This window comes from Peromyscus maniculatus, chromosome 15, assembly GCF_049852395.1.
Source record: "Peromyscus maniculatus bairdii isolate BWxNUB_F1_BW_parent chromosome 15, HU_Pman_BW_mat_3.1, whole genome shotgun sequence".
Taxonomy (NCBI): Eukaryota; Metazoa; Chordata; class Mammalia; order Rodentia; family Cricetidae; genus Peromyscus; species Peromyscus maniculatus.
In genome coordinates, this window is record NC_134866.1 from 77626343 (window position 1) to 77648647 (window position 22305).

Sequence of the window (22305 nt, forward strand, 5' to 3'; positions counted from 1 at the left end):
ACAAAATGCAGAGTTTCTTGTTCTGAGAAACATCAATTCCCCATCACTGTAAGGAGCCCTTGGGCCCTGCGCTCAGGTGTTAAAAGACTGAACCAGACCAGGCAAGAGCTGTCCTTCCCCACCGAGAGCAACGGAAGCAGAGCAGTCACACTCACCCTTTCTACTCTCCACAGTCCTTTTCCACTCCAGTTTGAAACACAGCTATATACACAGTATCAGCAGTCACCCGGAAACCCTGCCTACTTCTGGGTTTAGTGATACCAGGAAAGCGTACCTTCTCTCTTTCTAAAACTAAATCATGGGTATTTTCTACATGTTATAGTATACATTGAGGCATTAAATGTCAATTTATAAAGAAATGATCTCTATCATACTCACCATTTAATCAGCAATGTTTTAGCTTTTCAGAATACCATGAATTACTTGATAATGTCACATTACTATGCAAACTTCCCAAGAGTCCCATGGGTCAGGTACTATATCACCCCCACGGATGACAGCTCTGGGACTTAAAATCTCACTGCTGGTAAAGATCAACCATAAACTACTGAACTACACTACATTAGAGACAAGAAAGCACATGTGCTGTGTGTATCTACGATGTAAAAGGAATAACCAATGAGTCAAAGGCAACTGCTGAGAGAGCACTATTCTAAACATCCAAACAACAGAGGGCATCCCAGGGAAAATGTATCCGTGGGTAGGCGGGAAAGAAAATGCGATGAATCGATGAATAGGAAGGGTCTAGCAATTCCTGAGACCTGACCAAATGTTTAACTCATTGTGATGGTTAGTTCTGTCAACTTGACACAACTATGGACAAATAGGGAAAGGGAACCTTGAGAAAATGGCTCTATCAGATGCCTTAATTAATGACTAATGTGGAAGAGCCTAGACCACTGTGGGCAGAGCCACCTGGGTGGTGGTCCTGGTTATATAAAAAAGCAATCTAAGTGAGCCGTGAGGAGCAAGCCAGGAAGTCCCGTTCCTTCACGGCCTCTGATTCAATTCCTGTGTCCAGCCAGGCTCCTGTCTTGAGGTTCTTATATGATGGACTATAAACTGTAATCTGAAATCAACTCTTTCCTCCTCACATTTTCTGTCAAGTGTTTTATCACAGCAACAGAAAGCAAACTACGCTACCTATATGAAGTGAAATGAAAGGCATGTTTTCATAAGTTCCAACATATTTATGTTAAATAAATGGCTTTGGACTAGATTATTTTAAAATTCTCATTAAGTAATAAAATTCCACAAGTGCAATACAAACCAAATTATGTAACATTTCCCTCTAGTTTATCTAATTACAAAACAAATCCTTCTGAATTGATGTTTCTGATCATGTAAGTATTAATAACATGACTATGCCCTATAATTGAAACATACAATCAATTCCAGTTTTAGAAGGTTTTATTTGATAGTCTAATGTGCTTTGTACACTGACTCTACAAGGCAGAACTAAAACAGACATGCCGTAAGAACACCTTCCCTAAAATCACTACCCTAACACTAGGCAAACCCAAGTTTGATCTTCCTCCCTGGACTCTCGACTGACAGTCACTGACCTGTTGATGACTCCTCCCCAGCACTGCAGAGAACATCTACAATAGGAGCTGAAGAAGGTGAAGCCACACAGAAATAACAAAGGGGTGAGGGAGAGTAAAACAAGTCCCGATGATAGCTGCTTCCTTGAATTCATTCCTGTCCTTCCAGGTTAAAAAGCCAAGGCATGGAATTTTGCATTTCAACTTGTTGAAACTGGCTTGTCAACATGTGGAAACAAAGGCTCTATTCAACTAAGCCAGAGATGACAGCATCAGCATGAGTGCCAGGCCTCAAGACTGGCAGGAACTGCAGGAGCACTGTGTGAGTAGGGTTCTGAGATCCCCCTGAAGAAAACTACTACGACCTAGCGACAGTCTCTTCCACGATACACATGTCACATACCTGTCGGCCCTTGACTGAGTCTCTGGAAATGACACCAGCACAAGAAGCCCAGGAAGCCCAAGGAGAACGGAGAAAACTTCCATCAGGGCCGGCCTAGTGTCACCAGGAGACTGTCTACACAGTGAGCACTAGGACAGTGACAGACACCCAGTGCGACCGACCGTCTCAGCTCCTAACCCCAAAAAGCTATCAAAAATGCCAATCAAAGCTAAGAACGGTAGAGCACGCCGATAATGCTAAAGGCCCCACTGCAGAGGCTGAAACAGAACTACCAGCATCAAACTTGAATGTTCCAATTAGTCTCTGAGTGAATGTTTGAAGAACACTTCAAGACGATTTTTTGGATTCTTTCATTTTTACATACTACTCTGGATCACCTGTGACTTAAGGGAAAGTATTGCTTATAAGTGAAGGTTAAGAGTTCAGCTCATTTTTTGGAGTAATTTTAGATGATTGTAGATACACATATATATATAAATAAAACCATTTTCAGCACACTACTTATAAACATAGACATAAAAGATGGACAAGTAAGACCAAATACACAAAAAGGAGAAGTATGAAGTTTAGGGACATTTTTGATTAAAGGAGTAATATATAACCTGGCTCTTTAAGAGGGCATTTACTTCTCACATGAACAGAAAGATGTGAGGCAGGAACGACGTGGAATGTATTACTCTCTAGAGGAGGGATATAAACACAACTAAGGCAGCAAAAGAAAAAGAAAGACGCGCAGGAACCGGCAAGCAGGTCAAGTTGGCCACAACAAAGGTACTGGATCACACACACCAAATACTCAAGGGCTTTGAATTCAAGCACAGATTTTAACATATTTTGTGTATAACAAAAATTCAAAGATTTATGAGTAGCATAATTGTAAGTTCTTAATTGCACAAACACACACATGCTATTGTTTTAAAGGGACCTGATAAGAAATATCTATCGAACCAGTGTAAGAAAATTACAAATTAATCAAGCAGATAGAAAAAAACCAGAAAGGTCTGAGGGAGAAATACCAATATAATTCAATTAGCAACATTTAAAAATTAATGAGAGTTGAGAAAAAGAAACTTTAGATGACTCAGGCTGCAAATCTTGCTTTTATGATATACTGAAAAAAAGACTCTCAAACTTTTTTATTGTTTACTTATTTTTCTGAATTCCATACCACAGTTTAATTAAGTTGACTGAATTATTTTTACCTACATTCAATATCATAATATGCTCAATAAAAGCAAAATATGGGACCAGGCATATGGCGCACACCCTCATCCCTGCACCTGGGAAGCAGAGGCATTTGCAGAGACAGTGGATCTCTGAGTTGGAGGCCGACCTGGTCTCCATAGTGTTCCAGGACAGCTAGAGCTACATAAGAGAGAGCTCCGATCTCAAAAAAACCAAAACAAATAAAAATCAAAACACAAAATACACCTTTAAAAAAAGTAGAATGTGGAAGTCAGCCATGGTAGCACATGCCTTTCATCCCAGCACTTAGGAGGCAGAGGTAGGAGGATCTTGAGTTTAAGGCCAGCGCAGTCTACATACTGAGTTCCAGACAACAGGGTCACATAAGACCCTATCTTTCAAAAAGAAAAAAGAAAAAAGAAATAAATAAAAGTGGAATTTAGAATATGGGATTATTTATTCACAGAATCTGAAAGCAAGACTCGCACATCCATTCATTCATTCATTGGTGTATTCGTAATGCTTAGCACAGTTAGTCCTCAATAAAAACATCCTAGAAATGTATGTGAATGAGAAAAGAAAAACCATTACACTTGAAGAAAGGCCTATATTGGCCTCAGTACTGAAGGGTCAGCATTTCCTCTCAATCTTTCTTTATTAAACAGGCCTTTTGTTTCAGTATCTAACTCTCCTTTCAGAAATCCAAACAAACTGGAAACAGTTTCATTTAGTAAAAGTTATCTAACCATTTTAAGTATTCAAGTCATTAACTAATAAAAGCTGTAACAAAAGCCTTAACTTAGAGGCTGGAGAGGTGGCTCAGTGGTTTTAGAGCACTGGCTGCTCTTGCCGAGGCCCTGCCTTCAATTCCCAGCACCACATGGTGACTCACCCTCATCTACAGGGCTAACTTCAGAGATCCGAGACCCTCTTCTAGCCTCCTCCGGCACCAGGCATGCAACCAGTACACATAGAGACATGTAGACAAAACACTCATCAACACAAAACAAATGGGTGTGACCCATTTTTAAGACTGACTCCATTTTACAGTTTAAAAATGCTGTTCAGGGTAGATATGTGACATAAAGTTACAATTAAACAATAACAAGAATAAGGCAAATATTTGTTCTCTTGCAGTTTATCATCTTACCAGGTCTTTCTTTCCCTGTGCCTTTTGACTCAGCAAATTTTTGTATCAAACTTTCAATTGTAGTATTAGCCATATTATTTATAAATTCTTCGTGAACCTATTAAAAAAACAAAGGTTTTTTTTCTTTTTCTTTTTTTAACTAACATTGTTACTTTACAAGCAATTTAAAATGTTACACCAGATATATTTCCCTCCCATGTTGGTTCCTAACTACATTGGCGGATTTCTAGAGATCAACTTCTGCGTACCTTCTCCACTAAGACATTACCTTGTAGGCAGTTTAGTACTGCTACTTTTGATTATTTTAGAGACAAAAATTTTTTTTCTTCCTTTTTTTGGTTTTTCAAGATAGGATTTCTCTGTAGCAGTCCCAGCTGTCTGGAACTCTCTTTGTAGACCAGGCTGGCCTTGAACTCACAGAGATCTGCCTGCCTCTGCCTTCTGAGTACAGCCACCTGGGACTAGCCACCATTGCCTGGCTAATGTTTACATTTTAAATAACAAGGGAAAAGAGTCTCCTCTCTCTCCTTATTTCAATACACCTCAGATTATTATTAAATGCATTCTGAACACTTTCACATTTAAATTTTCTGATTACTGAAGTTGCTGTTCTAAATTTAAAATAGTAAAACTTGAAAAGAGAAATACTCAGAAGTTGGTAACATCCAATTTTAATGAAGAGGACTATATAGTTAATTCTTAGAAGTATATAACTATTTAAAATAACCAGTTGTTTAATATATACTAACTATATGGTTAAATACATAGTAATACTGATAAATATACTTATATAGTAACTATATAATTATATAGTACTTAGTTACTTTAAAACAATTTAAATAGGGGCTAGAGAGATGGCTTAGTGGTTGTTCTTCCAGAGGACCCAGGTCCCCATCACCCACTGAAGAGGCTCACAAACACCAGTAGCTCCACTTCCAGGGGAAGCTGATGCTTCTAAACTCCAAGCACCTTCAGTCATTTGTACATACCCACACACAATTAAAATAAATAAATAAATCTTTAAAAAAAAGTAGTCAATTTCAGCCAGGCACTGGTGGCACATGCCTTTAATCCCAGTATTTGGGAAGCAGAGGTAGGCAGATCTCTGTGAGTTGGAGGACAGCCTGGGCTAAAGGACAGCCAAGGCTACACAGAGAAACCCTGTCTTAAAAAACCAAATGATGACAATAATAACAACAAAAACAACAACAGTAAATTATGCTTGGTGGGGCTGAAGAGATGGCTCAGCCGTTAAAGGCTAGGCTCAGAACCAAAAAAAATTATGCTTGGTGATCAATAAGACAATACATTTAAATACATATTCTTCATCTGAAATAATTCAGTATCATATGTATGATTTCCAAACAATGTGATAAAAGAATAAAGAGCTATAAATGAACATAAAAATTTCATAAACCACTTCAACATAAAGCAAAAAATTTACCTGGCCTATTTGTAAATGAATTTCCTTTATAGCATTTGACAAGGATCCTATAATTTCCTTTATGTGAATGAGATGAGTTTCTTCAATATCTTGAAATTTCTGGGTTAGAAATATAAAAGTTTTGGTTATAAAATATATATATATATATATATATATATATACATACAAATATATACTCTGGAATTAAGAAAAGTTTTAGAAACTTTTAACATAGACAACTAAATAAATTAGCACTATGTTTAAAATGCTTCTAGACAAATGGACCTAATAAAGTTAGCGTTTTTGCTATCCCATTATCTTAAGGCAAATATAAACTTTTTCAGAGTGTGAAGCTATGACAAGTTAACCTCTACAATCAGGATTTTAAAACATTAGGAGATCCAGAAGATAAGAGTATTACAAAAGCCAGAGAGACTTTCCAAAACTAAAAACTGACGCTAGCAGAGCAAAGCTTTCCAGTTGATTCAGAAGTTTACCATCTTGTCAAAGATTCCCAACATACCTGTCTAACTTTCCAAAAGTTAACAGTCTCATCAAAGCAACTTGGGGAAGCCTGAGTGACTTGTCTTAGCAGTTCTCCACGGAAGGTGGGGATGCACTGGGTCAGCTGGGGTCAGGAAATGGGGCTCTCTAAAGGAAACTTTCTAGTTACAGTAACAACTTTTACTGCTAGCTCCTGTTTTGCAAAACTCATGATCAAAAACCCTGAGAAATACTGAAATAAAGGAACCTGCCTCACTTTGCTTACCCCAGCATTTTCTAAATTTCTTCAACCTCACAACTTTAGTGTTTTTCTCCTTCCCTAAAATAATACAGGTGCCAGTTCTAGTGTGTGTGTGTGTGTGTGTGTGTGTGTGTGTGTGTGTGTGTGTGTGTGTGTGTGTGTGTGAATATATGTGTATAAAATTCCAATTCTTTTTCTCTGGTTAAGCACACACAGTTTTTGCAGAGAGCCCAAGTTCAATTTGCAGCACCCAAGTCAGATGGCTCATAGCAGCGTATAACTCCAGCTCCAGAGGATCTGAGACCCTCCATGTACACACATAAATAAAAATAAATCTTTAAAGAAGGACTTAGGAAACATCCAATAGGAGGATGAGTCTTCTAAGTTCATAATCGAAAAAATGGTCCAGGGGCTGGAGGAACGGCGCGGCACTGCTTGAGTGTCCTCTGGCTGCTCTTGCAGAAGACCTGGATTCAGTTTCCAGCACCCACATATACTTCCCAACCATCCCTAACTCCAGATCTGATCCTCCTTCTGACCTCTGCAGGCGCCACGTATGACAACACAGTACACATACACAGATGTGGGCAAAACACTCACAAAAAATGAGTACAGCTAATAAAAAAAAAATTTTTTTAAATGGTCTTCAGCTTAAATGTCAACAATTTACTAACAAAACTTTTTCTCAAAAACAAATAGAATCAAATATAGTAAAGCTGACATATATATGTATGTATGTATATCCAGGCCTCTTTCCTGTGTGTCAAGCACTTCGTCACTAAGCCAGCTCCCCAGCCCAATGATTGAACTTTCTTGAACTAATTAGATAAATTTCCCCCCTTATAATGCTCACATTTACCATTACATTTAAAAAGCATAATCTCGTCAGCTACCAAAGATAGACAAAAGGAACATGTTGCTCAGAATCCACTTCTACAGAGAGTAATCTCACTGCATCTGAGTAAACAAAACTTCATAATATGTTTCTAATTTTTAAAAAGTCCCATTAACTAACTGGAAAAAAGGCAAGAACGTAAAGCACAATTACATTTTAAACTGACTTTAAAAACATAAAAGCTACACATATTAACAGGGTACTATGTATTGTTTTAATACATGTATGTATTTCATAATGTTTAAATCAGGATAAACCTATCTCTCCTCAAACATTTATCAAGTCTTTATGATAAAAACTTGAACACAACAGACTTCTTGCCCTACCTAACACTAACTTGGTACTCACTGATCAACTTCTCCTCCTCCCCATCTCCAGGCCTCTGACAGCTACCATTCTACTCTCAGAGGAGTTAAAATTTCAACCGTTCTTACTCTCTACCCAAATGAAAACACTCAAACCACACACACTTCGAGTAAGTACTAACCATGCAGCTCACAACCACCTGTAACTTCAGCTTCAGGGGATCTCAAACCCTCTTCTGGCTTCCTCCAGACACCTACACACAGGGCACACACTCACCAAACGTACATACGTACATACATACATATACACAAATAAAAATAGGTTTCCTTAGAAAAAAAGGAAATGGTAGGAATCCGTTTTAGTGGTCCGTGGCTGCTTACAGCTACTACAGCAGCTGGAAGGCTAAAGCCAAAAGGTTGGAGCCAGTTTGGGCTATCCACGGAAATCCTGTCTGAAAACAGAACAGGAACTGGACAGATGGCTCAGCGGTTAAAAGCATGGACTGCTCTTGCAGAGGACTCAATGACTTACAACTGCCTCTAACCCAGCTTCAGGGGACCCAATGCCCTCTTCTGGCCTCTGTGGGCATACAGTACATAATTTAAAAAAATATTGCCAGGCGGTGGTGGCGCACGCCTTTAATCCCAGCACTCGAGAGGCAGAGGCAGGCGGATCTCTGTGAGTTTGAGGCCAGCCTGGGCTACCAAGTGAGTTCCAGGAAAAGGCACAAAGCTACACAGAGAAACCCTGTCTCGAAAAACTAAAAAAAAAAAAAAAAAAAATATATATATATATATATATATATATATATATATATATATATATATCTTATTTAAAAAAAACAATACTAGGCAGTTTTGTTTGCATGCACACAAGTGCACATCACATGAGCTATCAGAAAGAGAAAGACACAGAAAAATATTAAGAAGAAATATATACACTAGCAAGGATTATTTAAATCAGGATAAACATATCTCTCTCTTTACTTTTGTTCAAGTAAATCAATATTCATTTGCAAGTGGCAGAGTAAATAATTAAAATGCTACTTTGAAGAAAATGCAATGAGAAAGAAGAAAAGGATAAGGAAATAGAAAGATGGATGCTGGAAATTCCCCACCCCCCCAGTTGTTTTTTTTTTTTTTTTTTTTCAGACATGGTTTTTCTGTGTAGCCCTGGCTGTCCTGGAATTCAATCTGTAGACCAGGTTAGACTTGAACTCACAAGAGATCCGCCTGCCTCTGCCTCTCAAGTACTGGGATTAAAGATGTCCGCCACAACCACCCTGCTGAAGAATACTTTTAAGATAATAACATTAAAATATTTGCAAAGCTGGATGTGTTGGCATACACTATTAATCCTAGCACTTGGGAGGCAGAGGCAGGTGGATTTCTGTGAGCTCAATGACAACCTGGACTACACAGTGAGTTCCAAGTGAGCCAGGGGTGCACAGGCATGAAGGCTCCTGCCTGTAATTCTAGCACTCAAGAGACTAAGGCAAGAACTCAAGCTGGAGGCCAGCTTGGCCCATACAGAACCTAAAAACAAACAACTTGTATGAGAGAGAGAGAGTGTGTGTGTGTGTGTGTGTGTGTGTGTGTGTGTGTGTGTGTGTGTATTTATAAAATTACAGGTCTGAGTTGGATCCTGGACAACACAAGTAGCATGAGATGCCACTCCATAGAGCTGTTCTCGGCCCTGCACAAACATAAATTTTTTTTTAAAATTTAGGAGGTCAAGAGATGTCTCAGCAGTTAAGAGCACTGGCTGCTATTCCAGAGGACCCATGTTCAATTCTCACCATCCACATGGAGGGAGGCTCACAATTGTCTGTAACTCCAGTCCCAGGGGGTATGATGCCCTCTTCTGGTCTATACATGCAAAACTCCCATATTTAATTTAAAGTTAAGTAGCATCAATAAAAATACTGAACAGCAAATTCTAATTCCTATTTTAATTTAAATGATTAACTGTTATTAGCAGAAATGAAAAATTAACAGTAAAATTTTTTTAAATTGGTTTTTCAAGATAGGTTTTTCTGTGTAACACTTCTGGCTGTCCTGGAACTCGCTCTGTAGCCCAGGCTGACCTCAAACTCAGAGATCTGCCTGCCTCTGCCTCCCAAGTGCTGGGGTTAAAGGTGTGGGCCACCGCCACATGGCTAAATACATGTGCTTAATGATTTAGAAGTCAAAACAGCATTTGCTGCAGTCTTTAATAATCTTCTCGCAACAGAAATTTCACTACTGTAGAGAACCTCATTAACACAACCAAAGGCTTCTGTGGAAGCATCCTCCTTCCCACTCGACACAACTGACGGCCATTCTGCAGTGACACAGCACACCCCAGTTTTCTTTGACTCTGGCCTTTACTTGGGTCTCAGCTTCTCTTCCTCTATCAAGTTCTCAATGATGGTGCAAATCAAACATGAAGTCATCATGGCTTTGGGACCTCACACTATTTTATAGAGGCTCAGATTACAATTTCCTACCCGAAATCTTTGGGACCAGCTTTGTTTTAAAATTCAAATTTTTTGGATTTTTAAAATAAAGATATGTGGTAGTATAAAATGATATATTTTATGCTACTACCAGCACAATATGATGCTCATTAATATTTCTAAAGAAAGCATGTACATTCAGTCTAAGGTAATTAAAATTATAAACAACTTCACACAGATTCAGGTCAAGTTTGCTGTCAAGAGTTATAATAAAAACAATTTTGAGTTTCCAGGACTTTGAGGATTCAAAACTGTGGCTCTGACAATGAAACATTACATCCAGTGCTGTAAGAGCACCTGTTATCTCAAAATCAGCATACTCTCTATCTGCAATCTGACCTGTTCTCCACATGTCAACCAAGTGCTTTAGGAAGCCTCCCCATTCCTCTTTATCCACCACTTGAAAAGTCAAACTTTCTCCCTGAGAATTTCTCTCCCGCCCTAATCCCTGAGACTTCCACAGCATTTGCAACTCTCCTCAAAATGGACCACAAGACCCTGACCCTTTTCACCTGACTATTATACCGACTTCCAAATTGGACTACTCACTGCTCTGGGGCTGGAAAAGTACATTCTTCAACAAACTGCCAGAACTCACTTTTACAATACAGATCCAATCACATTACAACAAAACGTAGGTGGCTGTCGCTGTTCTTAGAACAGCTGGTAATTGGTACAGCCTAGTCTTCACCTACCTTTTAATCCTCATTCAACTAGTTCCTTTTGATTTTTCTCAGTTTTACATTTACTTTCTAGAATACAGCATCTATCTTATAGTCATGGCCCCAAAGCCTAGGACACTTCTATCCTACTACTGGACTCATTTTCAGGTCTCAGTTTTTCTTTATGTCTGTGATTTACATTTACGTATTTATTGGGCTCCAGGGACTGAACACTGGATGTGAGACTTGGCAGCAGGTGCCTTTACTTGCTGAGTCATCTTGCCAGTCCCAAGTCTCAACTTTGTTTGTTTTTAAATTTTATTTGTTTGTTTGTTTTGTTTTGATTTTTGAGAACAGGGTTTCTCTGTGTAGTTTTAGTGCCTGTCCTGGCTCTCACTCTGTAGACCAGGCTGGCCTCAGACTCACTGATATCCTCCTGGCTCTGCCTCCTGAGTGCTGGGATTAAAGGGGTGCACCACCGCTGCCCAGCCCAAGTCTCATTTTTAAATGTCACTTCCAAAAGAAGTCTCCCAACCTCCTGATTTAAATTAAGTCACTCCTGTTATTCCCTCTCCTGGACCCCTAGTCCTTCCCTTTATAACATTTATAAAAATATACTTCATGTCTGCCTCCATCCTCTGCTGTCACCTGATTACAGTCCATCTAGCAGAGCCTTGGCATACTAGGTAAACATGGATGTGGGTGCCTGCATGCATGCATGCAAAAAAGCACACTTCCTGGCTTGTGAAATTTCCTCAAGTGAGGAGACAAAAAAAAAAAAAACCCTAGCAATCAAAGTTCCAGATTTATCAAGACTTCTTGCTTTCATCTAACACATGCCCACCAAAAGAGAAAAACTATTTTAACTGCTGAGAAAATAAGAATAAACTGCTGGGCGGTGGTGGCACACACCTTTCATCCCAGCACTCGGGAGGCAGAGGGAGGCCAATCTGGTCTACAAAGTGAGTTCCAGGACAGTCAGGGCTATTATAAAGAGAAACCCTGTCTTGAAAAACCAAACAAACAAACAAAGTATCTGATCCTTGTCCTCACATAATTTACATTTCAGTAGGAAAAGACACAACAATGAATGGGAGTGAAGGAGCCCCTCAAAATGATGACTAAAACGTTCCAAAAGTCTCCTCATTAGCCTCAGGCCCAGTGTGGTGATATTTTATTTGTACTGAAATGTTATTTTAATTTTATGTTAATAAATAAAGTTGCCCTGGGGTCAGAGCTATTAGAGCCATAGTGAGAGCGTGGTGGTTAGAAGAGCTAGGTAGATTTCTGTGTGTTCAGGGATACAGCCAGTATTGGAGACATACGCCTTTAAGACCTGGAGGGCGGTACTTACAGGCAGTGATGAGGCAGTCATGTGGTTGGGTTTACAACCAATGAGAAGGCAGAACAGAAAGATTATTTAAACAGGGACACAGGAAGTACCTCTCTCTCTCGGGGAAGCTAGGAGCACTGCAGGAGGTAAGATTTTATCTCTGAGCTCTGACCTCTCGGCTTTTCTCTTTTACCTTGGCTCTGTGTTTCTTATTTTAATAATACGATTGGTTACATCTACATCTGGCGCCCAACGTGACAAGAATCCATTAAAAACTGCTTGGGGCCGGCTCCCTAGCCGGAGCAGCCCGCTCCCTAGCCCCAGCCCAGGTCTGCTTGGGCTCAGGCCGGACTGTGAGCTGCTTGCTTAAAGCCAGTGCTACAAACAGCTCAGGCCTGCCCTGCTAAACAGGGCCCCTGGCTGTAAAGCCAAGCCTTGACTCGGCTCAGAGGGAACAAGTGGCTGGCTTTAAGCTTTAGCCGGCTACCCCTTCGCTTTCACTTTCACTTTCACTTTCACTTTCGCTTTCGCTTTCTCTCTTGCTTTCTCTCTCTCTCTCTCTCTCTCTCTCTCTCTCTCTCTGGATTTACACCTAGGACTCTAGGTGGCTGTTTTGAAATTCGCTCGGATTTCTACTGTTCTACGCAGATTTGGTAAGTCATAAAGGAAACTATTTAAAAGACAAATTTTTTCCACATTTAAAAAAATGGGTTTCCTGTGTACATTGGAAGAAAATTGGGTTTTGTTTGAAATTTTAGGCAGTCTGACAATGGAACAACTATATGAAAAGATTAGTATTATGGGAATTATGCAGTTAATCACCATGCTTATTCTCATTTTACTATTTAAAAAGATAGTCGATTTAAGTGCCAGGATAACAGCTTTAGAAAAACCTGTTAATTTTAACAGTGAAGTTGGTTCAAATTTGGATCATAAGGTTACAGAAAGAAAGCCTGTTTTCACACAATCATCCTTAATTTATCCTGTAACCGTACAGCAGATGCCTGATCAAATGGCTACACAAAATATCTGGGCTCCAATTGAACTGATGGATTTTAAAAGGTTTAAGGAGGCAATAGTATCTTATGGCATGCATTCCCCATATGTAAAGCAAATGTTAAACTCTTGGTCAACATATAATAGGATTATACCACAGGACTGGCGGGACCTTGCACAAGCTGTTCTGGAACCCAGCCAGAGAATTCAATTTCTGACTTGGTTTAAGGAGGAAGCTAGAAACGTAGAAACACAATGGAGGGATAAAGGAATACAAGTTTGTCAGGATCAGCTTATTGGAGAAGGCCAATATGCTTCAATACAAACACAATGTTTATATGATGTTCAAACCGTAATTTTATGTCGAATGGCAGCCTTGAATGCATGGGACAGAGTTGATGAACCAGGAAAAAAACATGAGTCATTCACAAAGGTTATGCAAGGCCCTAAAGAATCTTTCACAGATTTTTTAGAAAGACTGGCTTCAGCAGTAAACAGAATGGTCTCAGGATCAGAAGCTAGTAAGGCAATAATTGAAGCTTTGGCATTTGAGAATGCGAATGCAGCATGCAAAAGAATAATCAGGCCGTTAAGGGCAAGATCTGCACCTTTGGAAGATTGGATTAGAGAAACAATTAATGTTGAGGTTGATGAGCATGATACGTGGGTAGGAGAAGTAATTTCAAAAGGTTTGAGGAGTGTTAGATGTTTTGGGTGTGGAAAGCAAGGACATTTTAAAAGGGACTGTAAACAGGTCAATCCTAGAAGCAATGTTTCTTCAAGGAACAATGGCAACAGAATGCCCCTTCCTTCTGGAGTATGCAGAAGGTGTGGTAAGGGAAAACACTGGACCAACGAATGTAGATCAACAAAGGACAGACAGGGTAATCCTTTGCCTCAGTTTTCGGGAAACTCCCGGAGGGGCCTCATGCAGGCCCCCATAGCAAAACCAGTTCAAACCTTTCCTGCAGCTGTAGAGGAAATCCCTGCTCTGAGCGATTAAATAACCAAATGACTATTGGAATAAATCAGGCTGGTCAGGATGATGAAAAAGAGAGAATAGAAAATTCAGGAGAAAACATAAAGAAAATTTTTTGGCAAACTTCTATTAATGAACAGAGACCAAAATTAACGATAAAAATAAATGGTGTTTTGTTGTCTGGTCTGGTAGACACAGGTGCGGACATTACCATAATTGCACCAGAATTTTGGCATCCAGCTTGGCCTCTTCAGGAGGTAAACGTTCAACTGTTAGGAATTGGGACATTATCTGGAGTGAAACAGAGTGCAAGATGGCTGGAATGTATAGGTCCAGAAGGACAGAGAGGAAAATTAAAACCATATGTCGCTAACATAGCTATGAACCTGTGGGGTCGAGACTTGTTGCAACAATGGAATACTCAGATTAACATCCCTCCAATCTCAGAAACAAATCATAAACTAGCACATGTTTCTGAGAGAAATATTAGAAGGCATTATTTTGAGTGGTCACCAGCCATCCATATTATACAGGAACAGGGCACAACAACTGATAATCTTCCAAAAATACCAACAGCTCTACCTTTAAAATGGTTAACAGACAAGCCTGTATGGGTTCAGCAATGGCCTTTAACAACAGAGAAACTCCAGGCTTTAGAAGAGCTGGTAGAAGAACAGTTAAATGCTCAGCATATTGAACAGTCAACCAGCCCTTGGAATTCTCCTGTATTTGTTATTAAAAAGAAATCTGGTAAATGGAGAATGGTAACAGACCTTAGAGCAATTAACAAAGTAATTCAGCCGATGGGCTCTCTACAATCTGGAATTCCTTTGCCTACTCTGTTACCAAAAGGATGGCCTCTCATAGTTATTGATTTAAAAGACTGTTTCTTTTCAATACCCTTACAAGAAAAGGACAAAGAAAGATTTGCTTTCACAGTGCCTACTTATAATAATTCTCAACCGGTTAAAAGATTTCAATGGAGGGTCCTCCCACAGGGAATGTTAAATAGCCCAACTCTGTGCCAATATTTTGTACAACAGCCATTGGAAGTGATACGTAAAAAATTTCCTAAATCTATAATTTATCATTATATGGATGATATTTTACTAGCTGACTCAAATGCAGATACTTTAGAAAGAATGTTTGAAGAAGTAAAGAAAATTTTGCCTTGCTGGGGATTACAAATTGCTCCTGAAAAAATACAAAGAGGAGATTCTATTAATTATTTAGGATATAAAATAGAGCTACAAAAAATTAGACCCCAAAAGGTGCAAATTAGGAGAGATAGACTACAGACTCTTAATGACTTTCAAAGATTATTTGGAGATATTTCTCATCTACGAACTATTGTTGGGGTAAAAAATGATGAACTGACTAATTTGTTCAAAACCTTAGAAGGTGACAAGGACTTAAATAGTCCAAGAGAATTATCACCTGAAGCTGAGAAAGAATTGGCCTTGGTAGAAAAGAAAGTACATGAAGGGCACGTGGATCGTATTGATCCAAAGCTGGATTGCATTTTGGTTATTTTACCCTCTAGGCATTCCCCTACTGGAATATTAATGCAGAGGGAAGATATTATATTGGAATGGATATTTTTACCAAATAAACCAAATAAAAAATTAAAAACTTATGGGGAAAAAATCTCTGACTTGATTTGGAAAGGAAAATTGAGACTTCGTCAATTAGCAGGAATAGACCCAGCAGAAATTGTCGTACCTTTAACTAAGGAGGACATTGAAAAATTATGGACAGAAAGTGAACCTTGGCAAAGAGCTTGCAGTAATTTTTTGGGAGAAATTAACAGCAAATATCCCAAAAGCAACAGAATTGATTTTATAAAGAGAGCTGATTGGATCTTGCCTCGAATTGTACGGCAAAAACCCATATCTGGAGTTCGTACATTTTATACAGATGCCAACAAACAAGGAAAGGCAGGTTACAAATCAGAAAATTTAAGTAAAGTGGTACAAAGTCCTTATAATTCAGTGCAAAAATCAGAATTGTATGCTATTCTGTTGGTATTAATGGATTTTTCAGAACCTCTCAACATAGTAACTGACTCTCAGTATGCTGAAAGAGTGGTATTACATATTGAGACTGCAGAATTTATCCCTGATGCTTCAGAATTAACTTCACTATTTATTCAATTACAAGATACAATCAGGAAAAGGAGTCATCCTTTATATATAACTCACATCCGATCTCATACTGGTCTGCCAGGCCCTCTAGCACAAGGCAATGATGAGATTGATAAATTATTGATAGGAAATGTGCTGGAGGCCTCAGAATTTCATAAAAAACATCATGTCAATAGTAAAGGTTTAAAAAAGGATTTTCCCATAACCTGGCAACAAGCCAAAGAAATAGTAAAGAAATGTCCTACTTGTTCCTTCTATAATCAAACACCATTACCAGCAGGATGTAACCCAAAGGGTACTCAGAGGAATGAAATCTGGCAGATGGACGTGTTTCACTTTGCAGAATTTGGAAAACTGAAATATGTACACCACACTATCGATACTTATTCAGGATTTCAATGGGCAACTGCTTTGAGTTCTGAAAAAGCTGATTCTGTAATCACTCATTTGCTAGAAGTTATGGCCATTATGGGTATACCTGCACAAATCAAAACTGACAATGCTCCATCATATGTCTCTGTTAAAATGAAACAGTTTTTTGCTTATTACAATATAAAGCATATTACAGGTATACCACATAATCCTACAGGTCAAGCAGTTATAGAAAGGTCAAACAGAACTCTAAAGGATATGCTAAATAAACAGAAAGGAGTAACAAAAACCCCCAGAAATAGACTGCATAATGCTCTATTAACTTTGAATTTTCTGAATGCCAATGAGAAAGGAACAACAGCTGCAGAGAGACATTGGGTAATAGAAAAAACTACAGAATTAAATCAGCCTATATACTTTAAGGATGTGCTGACCTCAGAATGGAAGCCAGGGTATGTATTACGTTGGGGACGAGGTTTTGCTTTTGTTTCTATAGGAGAAGATAAGCTGTGGGTACCATCAAAATTGATAAAGGTTCGATTTGAACAAGAGAAACCTCTTAATTAGAGGAGGTGATAGTTCATCAACCAGCATGAACATCCAATTTAAACTAACTTGTACCTGTAACACATGTCTTTTCATTTAATCAGATAATAACTTGCCAAAAAGGAACATCCCCAAAATTAGTGTTGGGGGAAGGTTTTTGTTTTTGTCTTTTAGGAGAATGAAGGTTAAGGAATCTGAAGGACACAAGACAAATGAGACAACTGAAGAAAAGGGACAAATCATCTATCCCAGGAAACAGAGTATATTGGAGTATATGGCATATGGGTATATATTATCTAAAAAATTTTATGTCTTCTTAAATGTTTGTTTCTGCTTTTCTCTAAAGATTTAACACTATTGGTTTTCTAATAGTCCCAGTTCAATTAAAATTTAAAGCTGACTTTTTGGAGAATGGCTCTCTCCTTCTTTAAACTCAAGCATGTTGTTAAAATGAAAATACAAACTCCCTGTATCATGACAGAATAAAAGAGCCATTTTCTGCTATGGGACAGGACAAAAGCCAAATTAATTAAGGGACTATTCTATTACTAATCTCAACTCTTTGATTCTATTCTGATTCTTTAAACTTTTCTTAAAGTATAAATTTTATATCAAAATTTACAAGATTAATATATATATATATATATATACCTTTTAAACTTTGTTAAGATATGAATGGTCATATAGAGTACTAACTAATTCTAGAAAAAAGGCTTCAGTTAGCTGCATATATATGTCTTTGTGTTCGAGTCTCTTATCAGTTTTCTGCAGGAAATCACGGCCAGGCCTAACATCAACTGAAGTCTCCGGAAAGAAGATGGGGCCCCACAACAACAACAACAACAACAATTCCACGTGGACAATAATAATATCACTAAGCTGACAAACATCATCTACAGATCAGCTTTCAACTACAAGGTGCTCAGAACAATTTTGAGATGACTAGCTGAGATGATCCAGTCTCAAAGACTACTTGAATAAGGACTTGAGATAAACCCTGAACTTTGGCTTTATACACAGACTGGATAATAATGAAGGATATAGTTACCTTTCCTAGAATTTGACAATTAACCTAAATTTTTCTTTCAGGATAAAGATAACTTCACCCATACCCAGCAGGAAGCAATTTTAAGAATATGACACCCACATTGCCAAAGAAGTGGTGTGGGGCGGGTGGTTTTTTGGTTCTTTTAATGGGTTTTGGGTCTGGGATAATTTTCAATTGTTTAGGGGGGTTGGTTACAAGTTGTTGTCAAGGGTTAGGAAAAAGGCTAAGCAAAGGAGATTAGATTTAAGGTTCTTGTTAAAAAAAAAAAAAAAAAGAAAGAAAAGAAAAAGACAATTACTAGTTTTAAATACTTTACATTATTACCAACTATTAGGATATAAAGAAATGAAAGTTAGTAGTTAGACATTACAATAGAAATTGTAGTCATATTAGATATGTTTTAAAAATTGAGCAGATATATTTTAGACAGGTCATCTTCAAACCCTTCAGAGATCTAACGAATATGGCATTTAAAATATTTTAATAACTTAGAAATTTTTCTTTTTTGAGACATGTCAGCTCCTGGCAGTACCAATCTACTTCAGAGAAAATATGGGCATTGAAGAAACTGCATATGGAGTTAATTTTCATTGTGGCAAAAGTTAGCCACTGGACAACAAAGTATCCTCAAATCAACAGGACAAAATGGACAGACAGAACACGAAACAAAGGACTACCGATTCCTGCCAAAACAAGTATGGTTATGGCTTTATCAGAAGGCATCTTCTGAGGCCAGGACAATATGGCACCATCCCTGAAGTGGCCTTCACAATCTGGAAAAGGTACAGTGCCCTTTTCTTTGAAGGCAGCTGAACAGGCAGTGGGCCGATGGCTTCTGTTGTGCAATGGAACAGCAACTGAAAGCTCACGCCTCTCAATAGTAGACTGGCATTTAATAGAGGGATGTGGAGAAGGGCATGCTTAGATGAAGCCATATATACACAGCCAAGAAGAATGGACAGCTGAATTCAAAAACCATCAACAATTTCCAGAATTTAAAATCCTGAATCATGACATGACACTAGTGGAATTCAGGTGTTTCTGGTACATGGACTGCTCTCACCCAGTGTGAGGTTGAACTGTTGACCTTGTGTACAACCTACTTCACAAATGAGTCTGTCAGATACGCTAAGCCTATAGGCTGAAGATGATGCCCCAACACTGTGGAGAAACCTCAGGTGACTGTCCAGGCAGCTGGCTGTTTCTGTCAACTCACAAAATTTTTGGAAGTTGCTTTTGTGCACTTCCTGTTTTTATTTTTGTTAGCTAATATTATTTCCTTCTTGGGTCTCTGAGGGAGTTGAAGATTAGTTAGTTATAGTTGAAGATTAATTAGGATAGAAAGTGAATTAGATACATTTTGGACTTACTAAAATAGGATAGATAAGGGAATTATTTTCTCTGATTTGTCAAATACAAATGGACTAGACATCGTTTAGGTATTTGTTACTTGTATATATTGTATATAGTTATTGTACTTTTGTATATAGTTTTTCTTTTGTTAGTTATAACCTTTTGCCTTTCTTCTTTTTATTAAAATAGAAAAGGGGAAATGTGGTGATATTTTATTTGTACTGAAATGTTATTTTAATTTTATGTTAATAAATAAAGTTGCCCTGGGGTCAGAGCTATTAGAGCCATAGTGAGAGCGTGGTGGTTAGAAGAGCTAGGTAGATTTCTGTGTGTTCAGGGATACAGCCAGTATTGGAGACATACGCCTTTAAGACCTGGAGGGCGGTACTTACAGGCAGTGATGAGGCAGTCATGTGGTTGGGTTTACAACCAATGAGAAGGCAGAACAGAAAGATTATTTAAACAGGGACACAGGAAGTACCTCTCTCTCTCGGGGAAGCTAGGAGCACTGCAGGAGGTAAGATTTTATCTCTGAGCTCTGACCTCTCGGCTTTTCTCTTTTACCTTGGCTCTGTGTTTCTTATTTTAATAATACGATTGGTTACATCTACAGCCCAGAGATGCAGCATGCCATGAGGAACATGCGGCATGATATAGGGTAAGCCGCCGCCGCTGTGATCTGTGGGTCCTCTGCTATCTACTAGGTAAAATTCAATTCCTCAGGTTGTAAATGGTCTAGATGCTAAGAACAAAAGACAAGAGTGGCAGTAGAAATGTTGTTAGGTAGGATCATCAAGTGCACCTCCCTTAAGATAAGCCTTCAGCTGGGGCTGGAAGAACACCCAATTGCATGCAATCGATCCCGAGTTAAAAGAGCACAAACACTGGCATTGTCTACCTTCCTCCACTCCCATCCGAGCCCTGCGACAACAGCCTTTTCCACGTTTTGTTTACTGCTGTATCCTCATTACTGAGCATCCTCCAGTACTCTGCTGACGCAGAAGTACATCAGGAACTCCAAACTCAGGCCTGACAGCCAGCACTCTCTTCACCATCTACCAATGCCTTCCTTTTCCTCAATCATCTTTAAACAGCTCCTATTTATTTGAATAAACCTTTATCACGCTGTTACAGTCTGAACGGGAAATGTCCATCCCAGGCTCATGTGTTTCAAAACTTGGTCCCCAGCCGGTTGAACTGTTTTGAGAGCATGGAATCCTTTGGATAAATGTGCCTAGCTGGTAGATGTAGAAGATAGGGCCAGGGCTTGAGGAGTCTAGGCTGGTTCCACTTCTAGACCAAACTTTCTGCTTCCTGATCCTCTAAGATATAAGAAAATAGCCTCCTATTCCAAATGTAAACCATGAGCTCAGGTAAATCCAGGCCTTTCTCGGGTGTTTGATCACAGTAATGTGAAAAGTAACTGTATAACAAGCATCAGCACTCTGGCATGCTGGCCCTCAATCTCCCAAACAAGATGCCAATATAAATTACTACAACACTGAAATGGTTCATTTAAATTTTTCTAATAGTAAAAAAATTAAACAGAAACATTCTATTATTTAATCAATGTATACAAATATAAGCATTCTGTCTTCAACTTAAAGCCTTAAAAATACCAACCTGAGCTGTTTCTGTCATCTTCTGCTCAAAATCAGCTTTTGTTAATGCATACTTTTCCACATAGAGTTTGTAAGTATCTGTAGCTTTCTTAGATTTAACAGCTGCCTGTAACAAAACAAACGTAGTTTTAAGAGATGCATTTAATTTAATTTTATGTGTATGAGTATCTACGTTCACATATATCTGTGAACAACGTGCATTTCTAGTGCCCTCGGAGGGCAGAAGACATCAGATCTCCTAGAACCACCAGAGTTACAGAAGGCTGCGAGCCACCATATGAGTGCTGGGAACGAGACCTGGGTCCTCTGCAAGAACACCCACCAGTGCTCTTAACTGCTGAGCCATCTTTCTAGGCCACCCCTCAAAATCATATGAAACTGAGGTTAACTATTTTTCTTTCTTAATGTAAGGTAATATGAAGTAACAAGTTAAAAGTACATTTTGATTTTGTTTTTGTTTTTGTTTTTGTTTTTCGAGACAGGGTTTATCTGTGTAGCTTTATGCCTTTCCTGGATCTCGCTCTGTAGACCAGGCTGGCCTCGAACTCACAGAGATCCGCCTGCCTCTGCCTCCCAAGTACTGGGATTAAAGGCGTACGCCACCACCTCCCGGCTTAAAAGTACATTTTGAGAGTCTGGTATGATACACAACAAAGTTTAATCCTTTAGTGCCTGCCTTAGTTGCTTTCTTTTTGTTATGGGCAGACAATAACTCAGGAATTAAACATGGACTCTTCTTTCTGTCCAATGGAATATAGTTCAAAATATTCAAACATGTCCACTTTATAGCCCAAGGCAAGACTGTATAACCATAAGCAACAGCTGTGAGAAACTTCTTGACAATATAAAACAGTACACCATCAGAAGGCACCTGATACGCTTTTCTACAATGGTACACTTCTCCCATTAATGCATACATATTCCATTTAATGTCTGATTAAAGTTAATAAACCAAACTCAAAATCAGAAAGACTGATTTGTCATGATGGTTCTCAGTTTCTAGGATGTTCCAATAAACCAATAAATTTATTTTTAATTTTTATCTATTTTTCAGTATCTATTTTCAAGATCTAAAACCCACTATGGTAATAATCTAGTTTTA

General features: G+C 38.6%; 1 protein-coding gene across 4 annotated transcripts in view; it reads right to left on the minus strand.

The window, feature by feature from the left end:
- Positions 1 to 22305, minus strand: part of Fcho2 (FCH and mu domain containing endocytic adaptor 2) — a 112417-nt gene that overhangs the window by 56901 nt on the left and 33211 nt on the right. For all 4 annotated transcript variants that reach the window (XM_076552113.1, XM_076552114.1, XM_076552111.1 and 1 more), the window contains exons 6-8: positions 21205 to 21309; positions 5727 to 5825; positions 4283 to 4379 (exon numbers count right to left, since the gene is read on the minus strand). In XM_076552113.1, coding sequence (XP_076408228.1) covers positions 4283 to 4379; positions 5727 to 5825; positions 21205 to 21309 — 301 coding nt within the window. The remainder of the gene's footprint in view (positions 1 to 4282; positions 4380 to 5726; positions 5826 to 21204; positions 21310 to 22305) is intronic.